Here is an 18,563-nt window from a genome sequence, read left to right on the forward strand (position 1 = left end):
ATTGTGACTTCTTTCATCGTTTTAGTTAAATTTAAACGAAGAAACCCAAATTCCCATCTTTCCCCCCTTTATTCAAAATTTGCAAATTCGTTTTTTTAGCTCGAAGTGCATAAAGTTCTTTCAAAAACCCACCGAGTCAAACTGAGTCAAAAAAACCTCTGTTGTTAAATACACTACGTTTAGACAGGAATATCGATTTATTTTTTATATTGATTTACTTTTTTTATCAAGAATACAACCCCCCAAAGTGTTAAAACCCCATAAACCTGATATTTAAAATGTTATAAAAAAGAAAATTGAAAAAAAAACTGTTAAAAAAAAAAAAAACAAAAAAAAAATTAACAAACTGTCAGATCTCATATTTTTTGACCAGGCAAATTAAAAATAAAAACTGTTTACCTTAAAAAATAACTAGTATTCGTTTTCAAATCCAAATAATATTGTTTATTTTGTTTTTTAAAAAAAAATTTTAATGAATAAGAGCTGTCAGTATGTATGCCCTCGATTATTCTCATTGCTTGGTAGAAAAACAAGAGCCTGAATAATGTAAGAATTTACAAAGAAGATTTCTTTTAAACTATTTAACATTTGTTTTTATTTTTTAAAAGATACAGTGTTTAATTTTAGTTTCAAAAAAGTTACTCATTGGCCAATTACTGGTACATTTTTGGCAATTGGAACAGTTATAGTGATTTAGTTATTTGTATGGAATGCAAAATACTGCTTTGTTTACATTTTGCTACTAAAATGACAAATAGTTTCACAATGAGCGCTACTTTCTTCAGATATTAAGCTTCTAACATGCTCTAAAACAATTAAACATAATAAAACTCATGTTTGCTTTTTCTAAATAAGGCAAAAACTATTTGTTTCTTAGGCATACAGTGCCTTTAAGTTCATAAAAGGGCCATAATTCAGTCAAAATTCATGCAAAAGTTATATGCCTTGGATAGTGGTCAGCAGGATTGCCATATTGTTCTTCGATAAGTCAAGCTAATAAATAATGAGACAGGTATATAAATGAATGTATGTTTTATATTGCAATTCCAACAGCAAAGTATTACACCTCACTTTAAACAAGCAATTATCATAGTATTGCAAGCAATCCATAAGTCCCCGACCGGTTAGAACCCCATCAACATTCTGAAGGGCCAATGGCCATTCACTAATATTTCAATTTTTCTATATTTTAAGTAAATTTGATGGAAAAGTTCTTTAAAAGTGATCACAGGAAACAGTTTTTATGAACAGACGGACTGAAGGACACTCTAAAGTTAATATTTGAAACATCCCTGTTACCAAAATATAACATTTTTAAAAGCAAAATGCTTAAAGAGGAGATAACTCTTGAATTAAAGATGCAATTTCAGAAAAAAATTTCAGCTCTTTTTGACTTATCACAAACAATGTTATATTTGCCATGTTTTAAGCCTATTTGTTGCCAAGACAACCAATATTTTTTCAAAACAGGGAGAACAGATAAGACATGCATAATCTCAAGACTGCCATCTACCCATATATCAAGTTTCATAAAAATATTTCCAGTACTTTTTGAGTTATCACTGGATTCAGTGTAAGTGTAAAATTTGCCATATTTTCAGTCTATGTGTTGCCATAGCAACCAGAATTTTCAGCATAGGAAGAAAAGAAAAAAACGTGCATAATCTCCAGACTGCCATCTACCCATTTTACAAGTTTCATAAAAATATTTCTATTACTTTTTGCGTTAACACAGGATCCAGTTTATGTGTAAAATTTGGCATATTTTCAGTCTATTTGTTGCCATAGCAACCAGAATTTTCAACATAGGAAGAAAAGAAAAAGACGTGCATAATCTCCAGACTGCCATCTACCCATATTTCAAGTTTCATAAAAATATTTCCAGTACTTTTTGTGTTATCACATGATCCAGTTTATGTGTAAAATTTGCCATATTTTAAGCCTATTTGTTGCCATAGCAACCAGAATTTTCAACATAGGAAGAAAAGAAAAAGATGTGCATAATCTCCGTACTGCCATCTATCCATATATCAAGTTTCATAAAAATATTTTCAGTACTTTTCAAGTTATCGCGGGATCCAGTTTTGTGGACGGACGGACTGACGGACGGACAGACAGACGGACAGACAGACGGACAGACAGACGGACAGACAGACAGACGGACGGAGGGTAAACCTATAGTCCCCTCCGGTAAACCGGTAGGGGACTAATAATAAGAGCTGTCAGTAAGACAGCATGCTCGACTATTCTTAGCACTTGTTAGTAAAACAAGAATCTGGATAATGTAGGATTTGCGGAGTTCAAAAAGGACATAATTATGTCAAATTCCACATTAGAGTTATGGCCTTTGCTAGTGACCTCCTTTTATGCTCTCAGTTAAGTGTGAGAAGTTTCAACACATTCTCTTCAGTAGTTTTGAAGATACCAACTTGCATGCAAAAACTTGTCCAAAGTGTGACAACGATGCCTGGGTAAGTACAATAGCTCTCCCTGTTTAAAAGCTTTAAAATTTACTCACTGAAGAATATCATGCTTCAAATCAGTAGGTAATTTTGGTATCTCGGGTATAATGGTTTCATATATAACGTCAGTTTCTTGCAGGAGTCCGAACAGTTGGAACTGAAGTCTTTTCAGTGTAACAAGCACATAATGTTTCCCCCTTAAAAAAAAATTTCTCCCTCAGGGAGCTTTTTAATCATTTTTGTGGCACCCTTGGGGAGAACATTTACAGGGGGGGCACCCCATAATCAACTTGTTTTTGGGCCGTGGAAAGCATGTCTAAACTTTTCCACATTTTTCTCGAAACGAAAAAATTTCGTTAGGAACTTTAAATTAAGTTAGTGGTTCCTTTTCAAAGAAGTTATCACAAACAACACATTTTGTTTTCTTCGATACAAAATCTAGCAGCTTTTTGTGGAAAATCTTGTCTTTATCTGAAGCTGTTGATGGAACTGGCTTGTCTGCTTCAATCTCTAACAAAAGGAATATAAATTATTTTACAAAAAAAATCTTTACCTCAGTGCAGTAACAGGTAATTTATAATAAAGGCCTTCTAAATTTTATAGGAGTTAACCAGTCATTGCACTAACGTTAATATTTTTCACAAAAGTTCATATTTACCTTGCATAACAATATAAATGAACTTGATAATAAGTGTTTATAAAAGTTTAAGTTTTGTATTTTGATACTAAAATCCCATTAAGACATGATGCCCAGCTAAGGGTTTATCATGAGTGAGCAGGTGAAAGTCTAAAAAAAGGTTAACAGGTGCAAATTAAGTTAACATGTTGCCATAATAATAGTTCTCCACCCTTTTCATTATTTAAGCACAATACATGTCACATGACCTAAATATATCATCAGTCCTTTTTTTTTTAAAGAAATATTAATTCTTAACAATTTAGATGTCAATAATCTCAATACATAGACAGACAAACTACTATTCACTATTACAGTATTACCTTTAACAACGTTCATATCCACTGCAATTACTTTTGAAAGGTTTTTCAGAAGCTGTAATATATATGTTAGTGATGACCCCTCTTTTTGTCGCCATAAGATCAACATGTGATAGCACTGCTGTGCTACAGTTTTATGTTCTGATTTAATGTGATCCAGCTCCATAGCCGTCACCCCTAACGACGGTCCTAACAACTCCCAGTTGCTGCCAATCCCCGAGGCAAGTCTTGATAACTGCTTGTCTGTTGCTTTTTTCAAACCTTCATCTGCAAATAAAAATGTTTTTCTCCGTTACACTTAGTAGAAACACATCTACACTTACTCTCCTGGGCATCAGTCAAACGTTCCACTATCATTCACTTTGAGGCAACGGTTGTGTATACATTTAGCTGCTAAGGGAGCACATTAACTGCAGTATATTCTGCTTATAACATTATTCAGGGAATTGCCAAATTTATATTGTTATATCCAGATATCGTTGCATCCCGGAGGCAACCAAGAGAGGCAACCAATTTGAAAACAAGACTAGAGACTGCAGCAACAGCATCCCTAAGTTTCTTGTTCATACCCCTTTGTGCTTCAAAATTAAGTCTTTAAGCAAAAGGTGCATTTTATGGCTTAATAAGCAGATGGACCCTTGTTAAACTTAGATGGCTTAACTTATTTTACAATTTTTTTTTACTTTCAGAAGATATTGCCTGTATTTCATTTGAACGGGTGTGAAATAAAATCAGCTTAAAAACACAGGAACTTAAAATCCTGTGAATAATATCAGTAAAGTCCTATTTTACTGCTCTTACTGAGAAGATTTCAAGTTCTTGTGTTAAAAGGTACATGATTGTTAAAAGAATAGTACCAAAAGATAATTTCTATTATCTTTATCAAAGACATGGAATTTAGATTTTCACCAATGACTTACTGTTAATAAAGATATCCAAGAAAATGTCACTAACAAACAAACTGATATCTTACCAGGTTTATCATTCTCATCTGGTGATAGGTCTTTGACTACAAACGTGTTTCGCATACTTTTCATCAGTCCTGTGAAGATGGCATTTTCTAATGCGTCACTGGCTTGGTGCTCTTGTTTTTTCAAGATAAACTCTTTGTTATACTCTGCTATACGCTCTAAAACAAATATCACGCTTTCTTCTAACAGGTGCTGAATTTGTTGGTTCAGAGGTAAGGAAAGTACCCTAGTTTTATCAGTGACTGAGTCTACTACATCTGGTTGATGTAATTTCTTATCAACAACATTGTTGTATGGTATGCTGGTCTGAGTGTCAACAAAGTGAATAATTACTTTGCGAATCTCCTCTTTCGACACTCCAGAAAGCTGTTTTTTCAGATTACTGATTGCCTACAATAATGGAAATGTATAATAAATAATAATGCATATTTTTCAGCTTGATTGTTGTGAAGATCACAGCATTAAAAACCTCCAAATTCTGAAACGAACATGACACACAATATAAGTAAACCAAATCATATCCATAACATGGCAACTATCACTTGAATGCCAGGCAGATACTTTAAACTAACTGCATTGTACTTGGTAACATCTCCCATTATTTAATTGAAGACCTTCACCAAAGAATAGATTTACCAAGATTAGAGTATCATTTTGTTACTAAATATCTAAATGTGAACTCTAAATTACATAATTATGCAAACAAACAATGTGCTCCAGGCCTTATCTAATGCCAAATATTTAGCAATAAGGTTGGTCATGTCACGTGAACAATAGCAGGCATTTACTGCTAGCTAGGTTACAAATTATCTTTCATAAGAAAATAATTATGACTGACATTATAAACTATCAATTTTTAAAGAGAAACTTTGACATAAGATTGATTTTCATCATCTTTTTTAAAAAAACTTGTTCAAAAATTATAATATACATGTAGATGCTAGTACTTAAATAAAGATTTACTCCATTAGTTTAAAAGCCAGCAAGAGCTTTAGGTATCCAATCTTTGACTTTGTATGTCAAAACCCCAGGCTTATTACATTTTTCATTCCAAATTTAGGCCGATAGATCAAATTTTCTATTTACAAGGAATATAAGGCAGGCAATACTAAGTTTTGAACATGATACTTTGATCAAAAAGAAACCAGAAAAGAACACCTCTTTTGGCCTTTACAGGAGCTTCATGCTGGAATAGAATTGAAATACTGTTGCAAATGGCACCAATTTTAATAGACAAAACATTAAAATACATCAAATGAACTTGATTAAATCTCACATTTTCTTCCTTTGACCGTAGCACTATCACTGTTACTGTGATCTCACTGCTCTTCACTGACCCTTCCATAAAACTCTTCCAGGATACTGACCCCACCTGACCACTAACTTTCTGGTCACATTGTAATAGTAGCTTGCTAGTCTCGAGAAAGTCATGGTCAGCATACACATTGACAGTGACTGTGTCCTCAATCTGTTTAGATAGTGATAGTATTTCCTTTAACCTGATTCTACCCCGTGATACACAATCTGGTAAACTCCCAGCATCTGTCCACAAAAGAAAATGTTTATTATTATACCTTTGTACAATGAAAATACCAACATGCAAGCATTTAATGAGATTAAATTAAATTTAAAATTAATGAAACACACAGGCACGCCCTTGTGTACGCTCAATTAAATACTTGAAAAGTTTGTTATTTCAAAGAAAATTTTATTTTCTTATATATCTATCTTTCAAGCACTCACTGATAACATAAGTTTGCAAGTCTGAACTGTCTACCTATAAAAACAATATTTTTATTTCTAACATTTTATCGGGGATTTTTCTTTGATAAATATCCTTCAATGGAAAACAATTATTAAAATAAAGCAGTTAATATCTCGGATCCCTCATCAGCAGTACCAAAATGTGTCCTTAGGTACATGTATGACATTAATATGGCCATATTACATGCACATTGTATATGATAGCTGAAAAAATTAAAATGTAACTTGTTGACAAAGTAATATTCAAAAGAAATAAAAATACTTATTTGTATAACATAAAATTGTAATTTATATTTGACTCAGTGTTACCTAGGATATTTTGCCATCTGTTACACAGTCTTTGTAGATGTTGTTGGTAAAATCTGTACCGTGGATAGGCTGCAGCTTTATATGTATAACAAACTCCTTGCTCCATTACTCCTTTCAAATGTTATTTCCACCTACAACATGTACATGTAACAATTATATTGTATACAAATACTGTAACACATAAATAATATACTTTAAGTTAAGCTTCTCTGGAACCAAGAGAAAACTTTGATAATCCCTTAAGTTAAGTAAGTTAAACCAAATTTATTTCAGTTTGAATGTGTAGAAAACTACAAGCATATAGATATATATACTCAAATCTGTTTCTGGAACCAACCGGTACAAAGCAATGAGTGTAAAGTTTCTTGCGCAAGGAAACATTAGGCTTTCTAAGCCCCTGATGGGGTTTGAACCCACACTGCCAGCAATCCTTTTATAACTAGTCTAATTAAATAACTACAGTAACTAACATGACAGTCTAATTAAAGTTAAGTTGATGATAGGCACATTAATGCATATGCAATATTTTGTGTATTTTAATGTATCATTGTAATCTAACACTAGCCCCTTGCCAAAGGTTGAGCAGGTTTATCAGCCATTGCAACTTTAATTTTAACCTTCCATGCATCAGCTTTTTAAGTTCCTTCACACAGCCAAGTTAATGAACTTAGCTTTTATGATGGCAAAATTAGCTTAGAATATGTAAAATAGCTCGAATTGCACTGTTCTTATAGATCTATATAATGATGGCATTACTTTATGCACTTGCCCAAATAGCTAACTGTAGATCTACTACAAATTTTATGATATTGTGGGTTTTTTGTGTATGGGCATATTAAGGTAGATGCTGAGAAAGTTATGTTCTGGGTCAGAATCTCGCTTGTAGAGGGGAGATATTACCCATTCGCAAAATAGCATCGTGTACTACAATTACACTATAAATACTGCAGATCTATGCACGTGCTAAATTATTGCACCAAATCTAATGACTAATCAATTAAATAATACATTTTTGCAATTAACACTTACAGGTACAGTTGTTATCAATTAATAATTTACACTGAATCTGAGCATGATTATTCAATACCGTCTGACAAGTATATAAACCTTTTTCTACAAACAAAGCAATTGAATGATTTGGAAATCTATCACTACTGTCTACATGTAATTAAATTCCATCAACTGTAAATTAATCAAGATGATCAACTTCAGCAACGTGCTTCAGAATAAAAAAACTTACTTACCTAGAGTTTTGGTTATTAAACATTTAATATCATATTTAATTCGTGCATCTAGATTTTCCCGTAACATAAAATGAAGGCTATTTTAGCTACACGGAAATCCTATTTGTTACTATAAATAGTTCATTTATAAATAGAAACAATTTGGGTTTCTGCATACATGTAATGTTAAAAATAGCCTACAGCACAGTAGTGATACATATACAGTAGTGGCCGATCTTGTGTTCCTGGTATTGACTGGCCGAGTTATTCAAACCTTGCTGGAAATTATCTGGTTACCAGATATTATACAATTTCATTGGTCTTGTTCCACACTTTAAAAACCCAATCGCGGACATTATATAATTACATTACTTATTGTATAAGGATGGATGTATCATAGTTTGGGGACCTTTCTGTTAAAAACGTGTCAGAGTTAGATCGTATACATATGCATGCACAGTGCGTTAACTGGAGTGCATGCAGTTATTAGTTACCCGCACTCCAGAGCATGTACGTTGATTGGCTCATTTTTGCCGGGCTTTACTTATTGCGACTGCAGAGAAAGCGACAGCAATTTCATATTCAGATGCTCGTTCGTTGGTTACTTTTCTCTGTGGTTTCATATTGTGAAATCAGGGAACGTGTTTCTATGTTTGACTATGATACAAAAGAGAAAGAACATCAAAACTCTCAGCAATCTGATTTATACTCGGGGGCTACACCCCCTCGTACAAATCAGATAGTCTCGTGTTTCGATGCTTTTTCTATTACTTATAAAATCAAACGTCTCTTCTATTTATATTAGGCTTATCTGCAAAAATAAACAGATTTATATACATATGCAGAACATCCGACTGTATCGCATGTTTATTATATCAATCATGACTTTTATTGACTACATTCAAGGCAGTGGCCGGTCTATTAAAGCGTTCAAAGTTTAGTGCTCTGCATCTGAAAAAGGTCAAGGAAGTTTTATCTTTAGCTGTAATCAAATTTGTCTAGCACCATTTTAGTTAATACAAGGTCCATGTTTCGTTGATTATGAAAATAAATTCATAATTTCTAAAATTTCAATTATCTCTAAAAGTTGTTTTGTCCCCGACTATGCTTGCGTTTCTAGAAATACTGAACGACATTATGTTTAAACGAATAATCATTATTTATATCTCTTAGTCTATATATTGTAAGGAAATTTGATCGTATGAAATATATTTTTGATATATGAAATAACAGATCGAATCCGAAGACTTCTCGATGCCATACAAGACAGAAACTTTAAACCACGTGATATCCAGAGACATATTCGTGTACAATTCATCCATGCGGAACGGCACGTGCGAAAATAGCTTATAATTGGTTAAGTTTCAGGTGCGTGTAGTTTGATAAAATTTTGATAAAATGCGTTTTGAAGATTGTTTTTTTTACAAACGACAAGAATGATTATTGCAGAAGACCCTCAAGCCGTTCAAAGTATTCGCACCAGCGTCTAGGTAAGTTTTAGGTCTTTGTAAAAGTCGCAAATTGTCTTATCTGTTGATGTAACAATCATGCTTTTATATCTATAGGTTATTCAAATTGATGATAATAATATAACAGGTGGTCAATAATACAGCAGACTGGGGCCCACTTGTCAAAGGGCATGATCCATGTACTCTCCAGAGGAACAATTGTCGCAGCGGGTGGAGATACAAAGCACATTTATTGAAACAGAATATCACGTATAATGTACTCATCTTACATTTTTTGTTTTGAATTTAAGGTTGACAATGCTATTACTCACTGTTGCCTGTTTCCATAAGTAAATTGAAAACGAAGTTTAATATGGGCAATTATAAGTATTAAGCTCGTAATTATTTATATTTTTTCTCTGTGAAGTATTTCTAAGAGATGGTCGATTAGAAATTCGTCACAGTGTAAACATAGTCAAAACATTCAGTTCATTCAATGAATATTATTTTTCACTGCACAATATATAAACACATGACATTTACTCTAGTCGTGATGCGCAGAAGGCCAGAAGCTATCCAACTATCTTCTGGTAGGTCAATGATTCTACCAGGGTGCTCTTTTGTCCCTGAAATGAAGCATGGAGAGGTAGCTAGAGTCTTCCTTCACCAGTAAAGCCATGATAATATACACGTTACTAGTAAAACTGAATGTTGACCTTTGTAGTGTTATGTAAATCTATCTTAACACCCAACAAAACAAATAGACTCTAGGACATTTGCATCCCCACCTCCTGGACATATGTGCCCTTATTTTGCTGTGGGGTCTAGTCTTTCATAAAATAATAACAGGTGTACCAACATAAAACATTTAATAGTCCAGATCATAACTTAGATGAAAGAAATATCATGTCAACATGTATATAAGTATTCTAATTAAATATGTATGCCAAAAATATTGACACATACAAACATATATCTTTAACAAGCACTAAAATTTTAAGAATATTTAATTCATACAAGTTACAGAAACTTTGAGAAAGATTTGCTCCATATTTATCCCTGAGCGAATGTTTATAGTAACTGAATTTCAAATCTTAGTATTCTTAGACATAAGTTAACATTCGAGACAAAGGAGACAACAAAATAACTTAAAAATCTATTAAAAAGTAGTACAAGAACTACATATATTACATGTGATATAAAAAGAAAGAGACATAATCACAGTTAAGTATTTGCTGTAAAAAGGCAACAATATGACTGGCATCATGAAAAACATATTCTCTAAAATGTAATTGTAAAATGTGTGTCAATGCCATTTCTAAATTTCATCTTGATGAGCAGAATTAGGATGATTTAATTAAACCCTCTGTTGACAGCAAACAAATATGAGCCACGTCACGACAAAACAAACATAGTGCGTTTGCGACCAGCATGGATCCAGACGAGCCTGCGCATCAGCGCAGTCTGATCAGGATCCATGCTGTTTGCTATCCGTTTCTCTACTTGTTAAAAGGTTTAAAAACGAACAGCATGGATCCTGATCAGACTGCGCTGATGCGCAGGCTGGTCTGTATCCATGCTGGTCGCAAACCCATTATGTTGGTTTTGTTGTGACACGGCTCATATTAGCATTTCATTTAAAATCCTTATAAGCATATTGGCTGTATTTTATTGTTTGATGTATTGCCCACATGTATAGTATTTCTTAATCAAATCTGGAGATATCTCGTCCAAACAATAAAGTTTTAGTCCAATCCAGAGGAACCTGCATTCTTAATCTCCAACTACCAAGCTGTGTCAAATAGGCTGATCTCCATAAAAACCAGGATGGAAAACCTGAAAATAGTAAATATTTAAATTTGATGTTGTAATATAAAGAGGATATTCAAGTTTTTTCTATAAATACAGGGTTTATTTTCATCGAGTGGTAAGGAAATAAATATTTCCCAAATGGCGGTAGCCACAAGTGAAATATGATTATTTTCATATCACAAGATAAAAATAAATTCTGTATGTATAAAAAAGAACTTGAATTTTCTGTTTATTATAATATACTTTTTCTCTTTTATGACCTTACAATTCCTAGAGGATGAAGATATGGAAAATATTTCATTCTTTACTATAATGATATGTTACTGGACACAAACACTTTTATAATAGAATAACTTTTAGATGTGCAGAAACTATGTCTGAATTAGTTTGAAAAGCTTGCTAAGATCAATAGGGAGAGCATCAGATATGTGGTCTAGGGGTCACTGGTTCGATCCTCGGGCAGGTCGAATTTTTCCATGACAACTGATCTCAGACATTGAGTCTAATTGTCATTCATCTCTCAATGCTGATTTACCAAACATATGGGGTTAATAGACAGTCACTTGCAGAGAAATAGTGCAGGAAATGTGTTAAAATTAAACAAAGAAACAATTATAGAATACAATAGAAATTTCAAGTTTGCCTGCTCACCTTGTAATTTAGTTTTTGGGAGATCAGTAAGGCCGTCATAGCTGCCTATGTAAGCTAACATTCCAGCACTGGTGAATGTGAACTCTTCTTTTGTGCTACCACTCAACTGCTTGGCTAAATATTTACCCTGTCTTTCAGCAACCTAAATCATCAAATGACATCATTAGACAGTATCATACACCTAAGCAAGCAATCTTTATCAGAAGACTTCATGCATATATATTAAACAACTATTTTGGCAAGAAACTTGGTTTTAATTAACAATCCAAAGTTTTACCATATAACATGATCGTTTTGTAACATCTATAATGTATAACTTACTTTAAACAATGGTACATGTACTGAGAGGAGAGGATACCTCCAGCTGTCTGTACTATAAACAATGACTGCAGATATGGGCGATATTTTTTTAGAAATTATGGACCCAGCGACATTGGGACCCAGCAACATTGGAAGCAGGCCATGTGCTGTTTTTTGAGGAATAAAACATTTCCCTTAATCTGCAAAATTTCTTGAATGGACATCACCCACTTTCATTTTTGGAACAGTCCAAAATTAATTCATGGGGATATCAAGATGAAAATTGAAAGCAACTCATACAAAAATGTTCAGCCTGGTGAGTGGTTAGACTGCAGACTGGCCTAACTCTTGGTAGCAATGCTTATCATTTTTAATTCCAGCTGGTTATAGTGTATAGGGTTAAATGTACATGGAAGTGGGAAAATACTTGTGAATGTATGAAAAGGTAATGAACCATTAGAAATTAGGTTACCTGAGCTGTACATGGAAGTGGGTAGTCTTTGATATCAGCACAGTCACCTATAGCAAAACTGTTTCCACTTGCATCTCCAACAATATTCAAGTAGCGGTCTGTTAATATCTGCAAATAAACATTTGATTATGTTTGAAGAAAATTCCAGAGAAATCAGGATATCATACTATACTTTACAAGCTTATATATTTACTGGAACATAGAATGAACACATTATTATGTCCCAGGCATTTATAAATATAATGATTAGAAGTATTTTCTTATATGTCAATAAAATGATGTAGATGCAATTTGTCAATAATCTTAGAATACCACAGCAATGTTTATATCTAGAAAAAAGCACCTATGTAAAATATATACATATTACTGTCAATTCATTAACTTTTAAAGTTCCATGGGCATGAAATTTTGTAGTTTTGTCAAAAAGGACATTTACGTGGGTTCTTAAAATTTCATTGGATCTTAAATTCAAGGATTAACCTATCAATGAAAACCATGAAGACAAGTGCCCCACAAATAATAATGCTTGTGCAGTACGTGACATGTAGACTGATGTTGACAACATAACATCAGTGTATATAAAATAGTAAATATGAACAATGTTCAACGATGCCTTCTTTACTATAATCAGATATTAATCATTTCTAACTTAAAGTAAAATTGTCATTGCTTTTTAGCAATCAAGTAAAAATGTACGTAGAATTATTCTGTGAACATAACATTTTTGTTATGCTTATATTTGGGAAATTAAGATAAGGTTAGTGTCAAGTATGAAAATATGGTCTTTATCTGTAAATGAAAACGGTACATGTACCAGTATCTTACAACTATACCTTAATTTTTTTTTTCGGCACAAACATTTCTACATTGTATCATTTTCAATTGTGAATATTACCAAAAATTGGCTATAGAATGCTGAATGGGAAAAATTATTCTTATTTCAACAGAATATCACTGATATTGCAATGTATATAAAAAGACTGTACTGTTTCGTGCTTATTCACAACTTCTAACATACTATCAATTTAAATACCGTTTCAGAATTATTACCTGTCCTCTGTCATTTTTCGGAATATCAAGTTCTCTGACAAACTGACGTGGAGCTAGACCGGTACTCCACACCACCATACCACATGGCATCTTCTCCCCGCTTGCTAGCTGTACATGATCCTCAAACACACCTGAAAGTTATATCCACCACAATTTTAAAATCTTCATCAACCTGCTGAATTTGTGTAATTGGTTTGCCCTGCTTTAAATTTGGAAAAGTCCATTGAAAATTGAGGGATTTCATTATATTATTACAAAAAGAGCACCACATGCATTGTTCATGCTCCTCTGTTAAGGTCAATGCCTATTAATTGCAATTTTTAGCACACATTTTAAGTTAAAAAGGGACATAACTCCTAAAAATATTGCTTTCAGGATAATGCCCATTGTCTTACAACTGCAGCTTGCCAATATAAGCAAATAATCAAAGATTTGTGTAGGTACCTTTTCAAATGTTTGAAAAATGGGCTACATTAAATTTTTTGCATGATGGCAATGTAGCAATCATTATAACTTGCCTTTTCTTCGAAATAGAGGAGCTTAAGATTGATATACATTAAACAAGAGGGCCATGATGGCCCTAGATCGCTCACCTGATTTATCAAACTCATCCAAACAATTACCTAGACAAGCATTCTGACCAAGTCTCATGACAGGTGAGTCAAAAATGTGACCACTACAGTGTTAACAAGGATTATCCATATTTGAGCAGTGCGAACTAGTTTTTTACCCAGGTGACACATATTCAAACTTGACCTAGAAATCATCAAAACAAAACTTTTAGACCAATTTCAAGGGATACTTGGATCAAAACAGTAGCAACTAGAGTGTTAACAAGATTTTTCTATTTTTAGCTCCGGTGACCTAGTTCCACATGCGATTTCGAACTCATCCAAGCAATTACCTATACAAGCATCCTGACCAAGGTTTTGATGATAATTGAGTCGAAAATGTGACCACTAGAATGTTAACAAGGTTTTTCCATATTTGGGCGGTGTGACCTAGTTTTTTTTCATCCAAGATGACCAATGTTCGAACTTGACTTAGAAATCATCAAAACAAACTTTCAGACCAATTAACAGAATATTTGGATCACAACAGTAGCCACTAGAGTGTTAACAAGATTTTTCTATTTTTAGCTCCGGTGACCTACTTTTTCATTCCGCAGATGACCCATGTTCAATTTCTTCCCAGCAATGACCTAGACAAGTTTCCTGACCAAGTTTTGATGACAATTGAGTCAAAATTGTGACCACTAGAGTGTTAACAAGGTTTTTTCTATTTTTAGCTCCTGTGACCTAGTTTTTCATCCGAGATGACCCATGTTCTAACTCATCCGAGCTATCACCTAGACAAGCATCTTGATCAAGTTTGATGATGATTGATGCAAAAATGTGACCACTAGAGTGTTAACAAGGTTTTTCTATTTTTTAGCTCCGGTGACCTACTTTTTCATCCGAGATGACCCATGTTCACACTCATCCGAGCTATCAACTAGATAAGCATCCTGACCAAGTTTGATGATGATTGATGCAAAAATGTGACCGCTAGAGTGTTAACAAGGTTTTTCTATTTTTAGCTCCGGTGACCTTCTTTTTCATCCGAGATGACCCATGTTCGAACTCATCCGTGCTATCACATAGACAAGCATCTTAACCAAGTTTGATCATGATTGATGCAAAAATGTGACCGCTAGAGTGTTAACAAGGTTTTTCTATTTTTAGCTCCGGTGACCTTCTTTTTCATCCGAGATGACCCATGATCGAACTCATCCGAGCTATTAATTAGATAAGCATCCTGACTAAGTTTGATGATAACTGATGCAAAAATTGGACCGCTAGAGTGTTAACAAGGTTTTTCTATTTTTAGCTCCGGTGACCTACTTTTTCATCCGAGATGACCCATGTTCGAACTCATCCGAGCTATCACCTAGACAAGCATCTTGACCAAGTTTGATGATGATTGATGCAAAAATGTGACCGCTAGAGTGTTAACAAGGTTTTTCTATTTTTAGCTCCGGTGACCTACTTTTTTCATCCGAGATGACCCATGTTCGAACTCATCCGAGCTATCACCTAGACAAACATCCTGACCAAGTTTGATGATGATTGAGGCAAAAATGTGACCTCTAGAGTGTTAACAAGGTTTTTCTATTTTTAGCTCTTGTGACCTAGTTTCTCATCCGAGATGACCCATGTTCGAACTCATCCGAGCTATCAACTAGATAAGCATCCTGACCAAGTTTGATGATGATTGAGGCAAAAATGTGACCGCTAGAGTGTTAACAACTAAATGTGAACGGACGACGGACGGACGACGGACAATCATCGATCCTAAAAGCTCACCCTGAGCATGCTCAGGTGAGCTAAAAACAAAAATATTTTACAGCAATGATGTGATGAACTTTGCCCAAATGATCATTCAGCTTTTGTTAAGGGATCATTCAGCTTTTGTTAAGGCAATTATCAAGTTTAAAATTTGACTAAATATTTGTGCATGTTTACCTGTAACTAAATCTCTTTTTAATGTGAAACCTTTTCTCCCTTCTATTTTTTTCTCAGCATACTTTCTTAGTTTATCATCAAATGAGGATAGGATTTGGTTTGACTCAACCAGAGTGACTCTTACATCATTCTTCTTAGCTTTGTATAACCTTGTTACATCCTACAATTAACAAGACTTACATTATATTATCACATAAACCACGGTGCAGGAGTGTAATAAAGCCATTAAATAGAAACGATATTAAACTTGTGTAATAACACTTTGATGTGACATCATTTGCGCTATACATAAACATAGCATTAAACTAAAGCATGCTAATGTTAGCATTACACTATACTCGTGTCAATGAAAAATGACGTAACAGTTTATCATTCTTATTTTATATATGTGATAAATAGAATATTATATTCTTGTAGATTCAATACTAAATTTATTGAACTTGTTGATTAAAACAATATTATACTCACCAGAGGCTCACATAATATGATTTTATTCAAGTAGTTCAATAAATTTAGCATTAAACCTACACTCATTCAATATCCTCTATCAATTTCACTTTTTAATTTCAGAATTTAAAATTAAACAACCAACCTTGAAACTTTCACATTTGTACTTAAAATGTATGATAACTTGTTATCAAGATAAGATCAACTTGACAAGAAATCTTTTGATACATGTATTATTGATATGGTATTGACTAATATAAATCTGTCTGGCTATGGCTATGGAAGGTATCCTTCAATTAAAATGATGAAAAATCATCACAGATTATAAAGGTCTATTTGTAAACACAATCCAAAGGGCTAAAAATAAGTTGTGTTGTAGAGTTAACAATGACTTTCTAAAGGTTGGTAGATAATCTTTCTTTGTACCTGTTCAACAAAATCATACACCTCTGCACCAAATTCAACGCCAGTAGGTCCTCCGCCAACTATAACAATATGTAGTAACCTCTGACTTTCATCCGAGCTGGTATTCGGCTGTGTTGCCAATTCAAAGTTGCTAAGAATCCTGTTCCGTATACGACGAGCGTCACCAACTTCCTGCAATAATAAATGCACACATTCTATTTTAATACATTGTATACTTAAATTATGTCAAAACAAACATTTATTTTTTGTTCAAAATCTTTTCAAATCTTTACAAAGTACATGTATATGAATTGTTTATATCCATATAATACATCAAGTTTAACTAACAACATTCCACATAATATCAATTTACTATTCTAAATTTACATTGTCTAAATGTACATTAAATAAAAACAAGAGCTATCAATAGGACAGCTTGCTCAACTTGCTAAACAGTGCTCGATAGTAAAACAAGAACCATAATTTGGTCAAAATCCATGCTAGAGTCAAGGGCCTTGGACAGCAACCTCCCATTCATGCTCTCAAGTAAGTTTGGAAGGTTTGTAAAGTTTCAGCCAATTCATTAAGTAGTTTTGGAGATACCAAATTGCACACAAAAACTTATGTTAAAAATCAGCTCAGCAGTTTAAAGAAGTCTCTAAAAATAAGCCACCTGTTGAAACAAAGCAAAATGTTGTATAAATGATTGATACATGATTTGTACACAATGATAACAATATAAGATTTGTCAGTTTACCTTTAGAAAGAAAGCATGTTCAGTTACTCCAGGTGTATTAAACGTATTACTCAATGACCCTACTCCTATCACTAGTTTATCATACGATAAATCATAGGTGGAGTCATGTTTTAAACCACTTTCCACGTGAACAATTTGGTTTGTAAAATCTATTCCTGCGGCTCGTGACAAGTGAAAATGGTCGGTCTGTCTGAAACCTGTATTTCTTACAGGCTCTATTATTGATCTAAATGGTAAAAAGAAAAGGTACATGCTGTTATATCATTATATATAATTATATTCCATCTTAATAAGAATTATTGAATGATTAATACATAAATTTCTATTTTACTATTTCAAGTTAACAACTAACTTTTACAATAATGTTGTATGAAAGTCATAATTTTTATAAAGCTACATTTCAAAATTTTAACTGTTTACAAAGCCAATGCCAAAAAACAAGAGTTAGAGTCTTGCAATAACATGTAACATAGTAAAAATTATTTAACTTTTTAAATCATACAGTTTAAAATGGGTACAGACACAGTAACTGAGTATATGCGATTCTAACATGATCTGTTAAGTACTGCTATTTACAATACAACTTTTTACTTTTTCCAAATAAAATACAAAGTATTTATTGCTTCATGAAATACATGTATGTAATCATTAATGACAATTTATATTATCTAAGAATCTTATACCTGAACTCCAATGTCCCGACAGTTGTGCTGCACAGAAGTGGAGTAAACAGGAAGTGATTTCTAGGACTCACAACTATCACATCATACAGGGATTTATCTATTGTCTTCAGAACGCTGTAACTTCCCCAACCTGTCCCCAGAATGACCAGTCTCTTACGACCTGTGCCAGATGACACATTTTTCTTACAAATTTTTGCTACTAAGGGTCTGCTTAATAAACATCCTCTCTTTAATTTTATCATTATATTTCCAGTCATAAGTTTTCTTGTAAAACACTGAAAAAAATATCCAGTTTAAGTGAAGAAAAAA

At 33.3% G+C, this 18,563-nt stretch overlaps 2 protein-coding genes across 2 annotated transcripts; both read right to left on the minus strand.

The window, feature by feature from the left end:
* Positions 1-2,832: 2,832 nt before the first annotated feature.
* On the minus strand, positions 2,833-7,635 carry LOC132742991 (uncharacterized). Its single transcript, XM_060731493.1, has 6 exons — positions 7,532-7,635; positions 6,503-6,633; positions 5,706-5,971; positions 4,432-4,819; positions 3,462-3,725; positions 2,833-2,972 (listed from the first exon to the last, which is right to left on the minus strand). The coding sequence occupies exons 2-6, from the start codon at positions 6,606-6,608 to the stop codon at positions 2,833-2,835; spliced, it is 1,164 nt and encodes a 387-aa protein (XP_060587476.1). The 5' UTR covers positions 6,609-6,633; positions 7,532-7,635.
* Positions 7,636-10,027: 2,392 nt separating this feature from the next.
* Positions 10,028-18,511, minus strand: LOC132742993 (uncharacterized). Its single transcript, XM_060731496.1, has 8 exons — positions 18,255-18,511; positions 17,572-17,797; positions 16,836-17,006; positions 15,963-16,122; positions 13,459-13,589; positions 12,409-12,516; positions 11,637-11,778; positions 10,028-11,009 (listed from the first exon to the last, which is right to left on the minus strand). The coding sequence occupies exons 1-8, from the start codon at positions 18,509-18,511 to the stop codon at positions 10,879-10,881; spliced, it is 1,326 nt and encodes a 441-aa protein (XP_060587479.1). The 3' UTR covers positions 10,028-10,878.
* Positions 18,512-18,563: the final 52 nt, after the last annotated feature.

Source organism: Ruditapes philippinarum, unplaced genomic scaffold, assembly GCF_026571515.1.
Source record: "Ruditapes philippinarum isolate M1 unplaced genomic scaffold, ASM2657151v2 ctg933_1_1_1_1, whole genome shotgun sequence".
Classification (NCBI taxonomy): domain Eukaryota; kingdom Metazoa; phylum Mollusca; class Bivalvia; order Venerida; family Veneridae; genus Ruditapes; species Ruditapes philippinarum.

What these genes read in the sequence shown, in the direction of transcription:
- LOC132742993 (XM_060731496.1), bottom strand. Translation starts at nt 18,511, where the DNA reads ATGACTGGAAATATAATGATAAAATTAAAGAGAGGATGTTTATTAAGC. An exon ending in AAAAAGAGATTTAGTTACAG is followed by an intron (nt 13,590 to 15,962) that starts GTAAACATGCAC and finishes TATAACTTTCAG; the next exon opens with GTGTGTTTGAGGATCATGTA. An exon ending in CCCAAAAACTAAATTACAAG is followed by an intron (nt 11,010 to 11,636) that starts GTGAGCAGGCAA and finishes TACTATTTTCAG; the next exon opens with GTTTTCCATCCTGGTTTTTA.
- LOC132742991 (XM_060731493.1), bottom strand. Translation starts at nt 6,608, where the DNA reads ATGGAGCAAGGAGTTTGTTATACATATAAAGCTGCAGCCTATCCACGG. An exon ending in TACGGTCAAAGGAAGAAAAT is followed by an intron (nt 4,820 to 5,705) that starts GTGAGATTTAAT and finishes CCATTATTGTAG; the next exon opens with GCAATCAGTAATCTGAAAAA. An exon ending in GGATATGAACGTTGTTAAAG is followed by an intron (nt 2,973 to 3,461) that starts GTAATACTGTAA and finishes TCCTTTTGTTAG; the next exon opens with AGATTGAAGCAGACAAGCCA.